This window comes from Nicotiana tabacum, chromosome 14 (assembly GCF_000715075.1).
Source record: "Nicotiana tabacum cultivar K326 chromosome 14, ASM71507v2, whole genome shotgun sequence".
Classification (NCBI taxonomy): Eukaryota; Viridiplantae; Streptophyta; class Magnoliopsida; order Solanales; family Solanaceae; genus Nicotiana; species Nicotiana tabacum.
Genome location: NC_134093.1, coordinates 108,875,130 through 108,885,905, shown reverse-complemented (window position 1 = coordinate 108,885,905; position 10,776 = coordinate 108,875,130). Strand labels below are relative to the sequence as shown.

The 10,776-nt window shown below is 39.0% G+C and overlaps 1 protein-coding gene across 1 annotated transcript; it reads right to left on the bottom strand.

Annotated features, from left to right (window-relative positions):
• Positions 1-5,522: 5,522 nt before the first annotated feature.
• LOC142169085 (uncharacterized) lies at positions 5,523-5,915 on the bottom strand. Its single transcript, XM_075230291.1, has one exon. It carries the CDS (start codon positions 5,913-5,915, stop codon positions 5,523-5,525), a length of 393 nt encoding a protein of 130 aa, XP_075086392.1.
• Positions 5,916-10,776: the final 4,861 nt, after the last annotated feature.

The window sequence follows — 10,776 nt, the reverse complement described above, 5'->3', positions numbered from 1 at the left end:
TACTCAATCATACGCATTCATATGCATATCATATCTCAGTCTCTGTCGTTATTCATTGATACATCATATCATCATATTGCGGGCTATTTTCATGACATTGTGAGCCCATGAGATAGAGACTGGAGAGATTGATGACTGAGTGAGGCCGAGGGCCTGGTTGATACTGATTTATAATAGCGCTTGGGCTGAAGGAGCCCCTCCGGAGTCTGCACACACCTCCAGTGAGCGCGGTTGATATTATATGGAGATGGATTTTCTCCACAGGGCTGGATTGGCCTTCCTCGGTACTGGGTAACTTATAGTCAGTGATGTATATATTCCGGGATGGATCTTCCCTGGGCCGTATGGGCCATATACACTACCGAGTGGTTGAGTATTTGAGAGTGTGAACCTGGAGATGGATCTTCTCCACAGGGCTGGATTGGCCTTCCTCGGTACTGGGTGACTTATAGTCAATGATGTATATTTTCCGGGATGGATCTTCCCTGGGCCGTATGGGCCATATACAGTTCTAAGTGGTTGAGTATATGAGAGTATGAGCACATGAGGTTGTCAACATGGTGCATCATATACAACATTGCATTGATATGCACACATGACATACAAGCATAGAGATGTATTTTTCTCATGTTGTACTGTATCACGTCATTCATGATTTTTCACACATGTTGACAGATGGGCATAGTGATGCATTAGTTTTACACTAGTTATCTGGAAAGAAAATGAAACATCTTATCTATTATTAAAAGGAGTTTTGGGAAAAATTATTGTTTTCAAACTTACTCATATTTTTGGCAACTTCCGTAAATGATTTGAGTTTTTCACTGATATACTTGAAAGACAGAACCATTTTCAAAAGTCATGATTTAGCTGAGCATTTATTCTTTGAGTTACTTATGGTATTACTTGTTTTATATTGTTATGAACTATTGTTGATTATGGAAGTTGGACTCTGCCCTTGGTACAAGCTCGTCACTACTTTCAACCTAAGGTTAGGTTTGTTACTTATTGAGTACATGGGGTCGGTTGTACTCATACTATACTTCTGCACCTTGCATGCAGATGTTGGCTGTTGATGTTGCTGTGTTCATTGGGAGCTGGATCTAAAGATGTATCTGCGTTCCGGTTGCTACTGCCTCTTGTTCACGGTAGCCTTAGATTCATAAAACTCTGTTTATGTACTTTTCAAACAGATGATGTATTACTTTATACCAGCTTTGTATACTTTATTCTTAGAAGCTCATGATTTGTACTACTAGTTCTTGGGGAATGTATAAGATTAAGATTTTTCTTTACTTAAATTGCTTTAATAATTGTTATTGGAATTGGATAGTGATAATTGGCTTATCTAGCGGGTTGGGTTAGGTGTCATCACGACTAATTGGATTTTGGACATCGGTACATCTGCTCCATCACTGAGGCCATTCTCCCAACGGTTCGAAAGGACTATGGCTGGACGGATAAGAACGTAGTGATTCCCAGGCCCGATGACGATATCACTACATATGTTGAGGGATATCTAAGTGTTTACACTAATTCCTTTACATTGGGCCCGGTAAACCCAGTCATCTTGAACTTTTATAGGAGGTACGACGTGTGTCTCGGCCAAATTCACCCATCACTATGGAGGATCGTGATCCATCTCCGATTCTTTGTGAATAAAATCATTTCGTGCACGTTCACCATCGACCATCTGCTCTGCTTATACAGTCCACGAACCTTCCTGGGGAGGGGACTGATAAAGCTTGTACGTCGGGCCAGCAATTCCTCATTCTCAAGCATCGAGGAGGACCGAGATCGGGGTTGGAAAGGATGCTTTGTCTGGGTAAAGACCGCCGACCTGATACCCGCTGAGTGGAGGCCGTTTCCCGAGAAGTGGAGCGTATCACGTAAGTACACCTTCTTCCGAACGTCAATTTTATGTTTTATCTTCCCTTTTCTCACCGGTGTTTGCTGTGGTGCACCCCTTGCTTGAGTTCCAAACGCCATCCCTCGGCTCAAGGAGTGGATCAATGAAATTTGGTAGCAGATGCCTTATGCCGAACGCTCATGGTGCGAACTCTCGAAGGGCCGCTGGGAAGCATGTTCTCATGGTAAGATCTTTGTCTCCGAATAAGCAGTTCTAGATCTTCCTTTTCATCACTTATGTCCTCATTGACTCTACTCATTTTGTAGAATTTTCCAAGACCATCGAGCTCAGGCCCTTGGTTGGGTGCGAGGATCAGCCCTCTGATCCCTCTGCTTCGGGGCATCCCGGAGCCACAGCAGGGGAGAAGAAAAGGAGGGGGGCCCCGAGTTCCCTGACCTCAGAGAAAAAGAAAATGAGAAGGAGGATGATATGTAAACCAAAGGAAACCTCCAACTCCCGAGTGCTTTGGAATGTGTGTTACAATGTGTTTAATGAATAGTCAATCCCCCATTTATATAGTAGGGGAATCCTACTCTAGGTACGATTCTGTAAAAGATTAAAATTCTTCTGTTTAACTGATTGCCAGTTCTCCATTGATACGTGCCGGAATCCACGCCGTGATACCCGACCGGTCGCGGATATTGTGACCTTCTGTTGGTCGTGCTTGGTTGCCTGACTATACTCTCCGAAGTCTTGTGGGATGTGGACCACTCCCGGGTTATGACCCCGATTTTCTCGAGGGCAGGCGTCATACCACCGAACTCTAACTCGGTGAGACCCTTGCCTTGATTCCGGTGCCTCTTCATCATGTCTCGAGCTTTGTTTACCCTATCAAAAGTTGGGGTGCGTCATGAGCCCGATTTTACCCGTATACATCAGCAAAAGCATAGTCATAGTTTGGAAATAGATACCATTATGAAGAAGCCATGTAAAAGAAACAGTACAAGATGAGAGAACAACAACAAGATAACAATATAATTGAAACAAAAAAAATAATTGTTAGTAATAGAAATCTAATTACAAGAAAATACGAGAATAATATTAATGCTACAGATAACATAAAGAAATATCTTTGACTATCTACTAACCCTCTACCCTTATTCTTGACTTCTACACCCTCTTATCAAGAGTCATGTTATCGGTAAGTTGCACATGTGCGATTGATGTAAACTAAGAGTCCACCAAATTGTATAGAGAACCTGGTTCTCTATCAGTTCCCACAAAACACACACATACACACATCGATAAGTAAATAACACAACAATATTTTACGTAGAAAACTCCCAGCTCACGGGATTAAAAACCATAACCTACACTCATAGGATTTTAACTTCACTAACCGAGAAACTTTAGATACAACCTATTGTAATCTAGGAATTAAACTCTTAATCCCTCACCTACTTGAAATAACTCTATTGCAAGTCTCTTTGTAATAACTCTATTACAAAGTTCACCACGTTTACTAACTCTAGTCAAACACAAACACAAGGTTTATGGTTTATAAAGATTTCCTACAAAATGCTTATAACTAAGCTGAGTAGGAATTACAGGTGAATAACATTAACAAAGATACAACAATACTAAGGAAACACGATAAACTTAGTGTTGGGATCTGGTCCTTTGTTCTGTTGCTACTTTGTTCTTCACGCCTTGGAGTAAATGAAGGCGGCAACACACTTGAGAGAAAATAATATTTTAGGATTTGCAATTGTGTATAATCTTTTGTCTCATATTGATAATATGTAAATGAGGTCACTAGGATGATGCAAGCAAATATCTGGTACACAGCATGCTTCAACACTGACTGCTGCACTGTTGCGTCTGCAGTGCAGCAGCTTTAACAATTGTAAGGAGTTGACTTGTACTGTGATCGGAGGAACTGATATCTATCTGTTCCCTCTGGTGTTCCCTTGACTGATATCATTGGAACTTGTGCCAGACATGTGACTTGTTGTTCAGAGTATAGAGAGACTTTGTATCAGGTTCCATATCTGGTTCTTATTTAAAGTTTGTTAAATAATAAAAATACAAAGGCACATAACTTATCAACCTGGCCTTGTTTCTTGTTATAATCCTTCTTCTTAATTATAGCCTTGAACCACCAACCTGGCTTTGTTTCTTATTGTATTTCCTAACTCATCAAGCTTATTTTTGAACACCCATATGGTTCCAATAACAGTTTTATCTGAAGGTCGGGGAACCAGGTGTCACACACTAGTCCTTTCAAATTGATGGAGTTCTTCCTGCATAGCAGCAATCCAGTCAGCATATTTCAAAGCTTCCTTGATATTCTTGGGCTCAATTTGAGACAGGAAAGCTGAGAAAGCAAACATGCTTTTTATCTTTAATCTAGTCTGAATTCCTGAATCAAGAGGGGTGATTACATTCTGGAGAGGATGTGAGCTTTTGTGCTTCCAGTTAGACACATGAGTCTCATGGTGAGAAGAACCAGGTTCCGCCGTTTGGGATCCATCATTAGCATCCACGGAAGTGTGAGTTCCACTTCTCTACTCAACATCAGGATTACCTTAAACAACATCAACAACTCTATTTTCTGCTTCAGTTGCTGTATTGGAGGGGCCAGGTTCCTCTAAATTAGCTAGAGGTTCTTATGCATCTTCTTCACTAGACTTCTTGACCTGACTCATCAGATCTGCCTTCCCGTTTGCCATATCAATGACTTCTCCAGGAACCTTTGAATGCTCTCTCTCTTGATCATTCTTATGATGTGAATATTTCCCACTTGTGTGGTGTGATTCATCAAAGATTACATGTACACTTTCTTCTACACATTGAGTCCTTTTGTTGTAGACCTTGTATGCTTTGCTTTGTGAAGAATATCCAAGAAAAATCCCTTCATCACTTTTGGCATCAAATTTTTCCAGCGCTTCCTTACCATGATTGAGAACAAAATATTTGCAACCAAATGTTCTCAGGTAAGTCAGCTTGGGTTTTCTCCCATTTAGCAATTCATACTGGTCTTGTTTAGGAAGGACCTGATAATGCACTTGTTTATCATATAGCAAGCAGTGTCCACTGCCTCGGCCCAAAGGCTCTTTGGTATACTACTGCCAATTAGCATCATCCTTTCCATATCTTCAAGAGTCCTATTTTTTCTCTCCACAACACCATTTTGTTGGGGCGTTCTGGGAGCTGAAAAATTATGACTTATACCATTTTCAGCACAGAATTCGTCAAATTTTGCATTTTCTAACTCAGTACCATGATCAGATCTTATGCTTACAACATTATGGCCCATATTCACTTGAATCTTCTTCACAAAGGCAGCAAAAACTGGAAAAGTTTCATCCTTGGTTCTGAGGAACAAGGTCCATGTGAATTTGGAGTAGTCATCTGCAATGACAAAGATGTACTTCTTTCCTCATCTGTTGGTCATCCTCATAGGTCCACACAGATCCATATGGAGAAGATCCAGTGGCCTTGAAGTGCTTACTTCCTTCTTTGGCTTGAAGGAGGACCTGACTTGCTTCCCTTTCACGCATGTATCATACACCTTGTGATCCTTGCACTTTGACTTTGGCAGCCCACGAACCAAGTCCTTCTTAAATAGTTTGTTTAACAAGGAGAAGCTTGCATGTCCCAATATTCTGTGCTAAAGTTCAACATCATCATCAGCAACACTCATGAAACATGTAAGATCCCTACTGTTTAGAGACTCAAAGTCAGCAACATAGATATTTTTGAATCTTTTCGCCACCAGAACCACTTCACTAGCTATAAGATTGGTGATTGTGCAAGATTTTGATAAGAACTCCACTTTGTTTCCTTTGTCGCAGATTTGAGAGACACTCAGCATGCTGTATTTCAGGCCATTCACATAATACACATTCTCAATTGAGTGAGTGGATGTCTTTCCAATTTTTCCAACTCCCAGAATGTATCCCTTTTTGCCATTGCCAAAGGACACACTCCCACCTTGCAGGGCTTTGAGTGAAAAGAAATCGTTAGTACTTCCAGTCATGTGTTTAGAGCAACCGCTATCCATGTATTATTTTTGGCTGCTTCCTTTCACTACTCCCTACACAAAGAAATCAGAGATTAGACCTAGGAACCAATTTGGGTGCCTTGTAATGAGGAAAAAGGCGAATTAAACTTCTTCTTGTCCAAGCAAGCATCACACATTTTTTATTGTAGGAACAAGGTTCCCTAGCAGTAGATACTTTTCAACAAAAACTTTATTTTTCTGTTGGGACTGAAACCTAGATTTACAGAAATCTTTGTAATGACAAGTGTTACCGCAGTGAGTGCAAATCCAGTTATCAGGTATAGTAACATACTTGCTATGTGGGTTGTAAAGAGCCTTTTCCTTTTAGAACCCAATTCCCTGCATGTTCCTCCCATTACTTTTATATGTGGAAGTGATTGTATCAGAGGAGCATGTCCACTTTAAAGATTTATCTAGGTCATTTTTAACTCTTAGATCTTCTTGAAGTTGTCTATTTCTTTCAAGTTTAGCACAAAGGCTCAATTTTACCTTTTTAAGTTCATTTTCAAGCATAAGGTCTGCCTCACTCGCCACTTCCTTTCCTTTTGAAGATTTCATGCAATTTTCTATTGAAGCTTTTACAGAAAGAGTGTCCCTTTTTAATTTCCCTATTTTTTCTTTCAGATCCACAACTACTACCAACAAGTCATATCTCTTATGTTCTACCTTTTTAATTTTCTCAATTAGAATATCCTTTTCATTCTTTAAATTCTTAATGGTTTCTTTTAAATTAACAACTATGACCAGTAAATCATCTCTCTCGTGCTCTACCTCTCCTAATTCCTCAGTTAAAATATTTTTATCATTGATAAGGTTATGGTAAGCATCAATCAAGACATTAGCTAAAGATACAAGCTTCTTTTGAGAGTAAGACTTCAAATTTCTTTGAACGTCTAGAAATTTTACCTCATCGTCATCATCATTAGATTTTGCCATCAGGACAAAAATGGAATCATATTCTGCTGCTTCGCTTTCAACAGCCATCATGGAGGTGTCGCCTTATTCATCATCGCCCTCAGATTCACTAGGGGAATCTCCCCATTCAGCAAGAGCTTGAATCACAACATTATTACTGGCATCTTTTCTCTTGAATTTTCTATCGGGAACCAAGTTCCTCTTTGTCGTCCTGTTTGTGTTGTGCTTGTAATGGTCCTGCTTGTGGAGAGGACAATCGTTGATGAAATGACCTGGATTCCCATATTTGTGACAACAATAATAGCCTTTGGTTCTGCTAGAGCTTCCCTTTTTGGAATACTTCCATTTCTGCGAACCATTTTCTGAAACCTTCGTATCGAATATGTCATGTTAGCATCATCACCACTTGAGTCACTGTTGTCTGCTTTGAGAACCAGGTTCTTCTCTTTTTTGGGTTCTCTTATTTCATGATCCTTCTTCTTCTTCTTCATTTCATAGGTGTTTAGATTTCTAATGAGTTCGTCAATCGTCAACTTTTGCATATTTTTTGCCTCTACGATAGCATTGACTTTGCTCTCCCAAGAATCAGGTAACACACTGAGTATTTTTCTGACCAGTTTGTTCCTTGGAATGATCTCTCCTAGAGAATGGAGCTCATTGATGATGGAAGTGAAGCGAGTATGCATGTCCTGAATAGACTCATCATCCTTCATCTTGAAGAGCTCATACTCAGTAGTGAGCATGTCGATCTTTGACTGCTTGACTTGAGTTGTTCGTTCAAGTGCTGTTTGGAGAGCCTACCAAATCTCCTTGGTAGATTGACAAGCTGATATTCTGTTGTACTCGTCTGGTCCAATACCACAAACGAGGATCTTCTTTGCTCGGAAGTTTTTCTCGATAGCTTTGCAATCGACATCATTGTACTCCTTCCTTGTCTTTGGGACTGTCACTGCTGTCTCACCAATGATCTTCATAGGGACGAAGGGTCCATCACAAATGATCTGAATCTTCAACCATGATAAAATCATGCATTCTTGTCTTCCACCAGCCATATTATTGTCCATTGAATCTTGGTGGTCTGTAGGTTGATTGACCTTCTTCAAAGTTTAGTGGAGCAGCCATGTAGATCATTTCTATGTGTTAGCCTTATAGAAAGAACCTTCTCTGATACCAATTAATGTAAAATAAGAGTCCACCAAACTGTATAGAGAACCCGGTACTCTATCAGTTCCCACAGAACATACACACAACGGTATGTAAATAGCACAATAGTATTTTACGGGAAAAACTCCCAGCTCACGGGATTAAATACTATGACCTACACTCATAGGATTTCAACTTCACTAATCGAGTAACTTTATATTAAAACCTATTGTAACCTAGAAATCACACTCTTAATCCCTTACCTACTTGCAATAACTCTATTACAAAGCTCACCACTTTGACTAACTCTAGTCAAACACTAACACAAAGTTTATGGTTTACAAAGATATCCTACGAAAATGCTTCTAACTAAGCTGAGTAGGAATTACAAGTGAATAACATTAACAAAGATACAACAATACTAAGAAAACACGATAAACTCAGTGTTGGGATTTGGTCCTTTGTTCTGTTGCTACTTTGTTCTTCATGCCTTGGAGTAAATGAAGGCGGTTGCACACTTGAGAGAAAATAATGTTTTAGGGTTTTCAAGTGTGTATAATCCCTTGCCTCATGTTGATAATATATAGGTGAGGTCACTAGGATGATACAATCAAGTATCTGGTACACATCATGTGTTAACAGTGATTGTTCTACTGTTGCGTCTGTTGTGCAACAGCTTTAACAACTCTAATGAGTTGACTTGTACCGTGACCGGAGGAACTGATATCCATTTGTTCCCTCTAGCATTCCCTTGACTGATATCATTGAAACTTGTGCCATACATGTGACTTGTTGTCCGAGCACAGAGAGGCTTTATATCAGGTTCCCTATCTGGTTCTCATATGAAGTTTGTTAAATTATCAAAACACAAAGGTACATAACTTATCGACTATGTCCTACATTATCCTTTCCCCCAATGCTTCTTTGGCCTGCCTCAAACTCTCCTCAAACTTGCCATGGTCAACCTCTCATACCTTCTCACTGGGTATCTGGGCACTCCTCTTCACATGCTCGAACATTCTCAGCCTCGCTTTCCGCATCTTATCCACCATGTAGGCTACTCCCACCTTATCCCGAATATCTTTATTTCTAATCTTATATCTGCTAGTATGCTCACACATCCATCTCAACAATCTCATTTTCACTATTTTCATCTTCTGGACATGAGAGTTCTTGACTGGCCAACACTTCGCCTCATGCAATATAGTCGATCTACCAACCACTCTATAGAACTTACCTTTAAGTTTTTGCAGCACATTTTTATCATACAAGACACCAGATGCAAGCCTCCATTTCATCCACCCCGCTCCAATACTATGTATGATGTCATTGTTGATTTTCCTATTACCTTGGATTATTGACCCGAGATACTTGAAACATTCACTCTTCTCGGTGACTTGTGTATCAAGCATCACTTCCATGCCAGCCTCATGAGTTACGCCACTAAATTTGTATTTCAAGTACTGTAGCTTAGTCCTACTCAACTTGAAACCCTTAGACTCCAGGCTCTGTCTCCAAACCTCAGCCTAGTGTTCACACCGTCTTGTGTCTCGTCAATCAGTGCAATATCATCTCCAAATAACATGTACCATGGCACTTCCCTTGAATGTGTCGTGTTAATTTATCCATTACCAAAGCAAATAAGAACGGGCTAAGAGTTGATCCCTAGTTCAACCTATTATCGAATCACAAGAATACTATTGGCAAATCTTGTAGGTAAATGCCAACTCGAAGAAATGCTAAGATGACAAGATAAAAAGAGTAAATTTATAAATTGATTGTGTAAATTTTTGCATAAATTTAGGTAATTTATAAGGTCATTACCAATAAATATTTATGATAATATGGTAGATCGGTAAAAATGATTGCTATAATGCTATAGTAGAATAAACTACACAGATCATACATGTAAAAATAAAGTACGTTGCCATTGCATATAACGTGGTTAATTTCTGAAAAACGCGGAGAAAATGTCACAATCTTGCAGAGACTTTGATTAAATCTACACTTATTAAAAAGATTATACGTACCCTAAGAAATTTTACTAGAAATTCGGCCAAAACAGATCGCGTCGGCCAAAAAACTGACCGAGTCGATCGGTTAATTAAAATATTTTATTTTTTAATTTTTTTTACGAAACCGACTGACTTTGGTCGGTTTTTTGGGCATAAAAATGCGGGAAACTATTTTAGCATCGGCAAAATTTATTTTTTTTAAAACCGACCGAAATATGTCAGATTTTTATATAAAATAAATTAAAATTAATTTTCAGAAAACCGACCGAAATCGGTCGGTTATTTCAGTCAATCATTTTAAAATATCGACCGACTTCGGTCGGTAATTTTATATTTTTAATAAAACCGACCAAAATTCGTTTGTTATTTTCGCGCGAAAATGCAATTAAAGAGTACAAATAAATTTTAAAAAAAGTCATAAACCAAAATGTACCAATAGTCTAGTGATAGAATAGTATCATGCCATAGTATAGACCGTGGTTCGAGTCCCAGACAATGTATTTTTTAATTACATAATTAAAAATACCGACGTCGTTTTTTTAAGCAGATTTGTTTTTTGGGTCATTTGTGAAAATTAATTTACCGATCAAAATCGATCGGAAATTGCGACTGACTTCGGTCGCTATTTTTTACTGACCAACTTAATTTCGACGGATTAAAATCGGTTGAAAATCGGTCTGTTTTTTCAATTTTTCGACCGATTTCGGTCGGTATTTCTGGACGGTTTTAGGTGGTTTTCATAGAAGACAAAAATTATTTATAAAAAAAAGAAGAAGAGAGAACGAATA

What these genes read in the sequence shown, in the direction of transcription:
- LOC142169085 (XM_075230291.1), bottom strand. Translation starts at nt 5,915, where the DNA reads ATGGATAGCGGTTGCTCTAAACACATGACTGGAAGTACTAACGATTTC.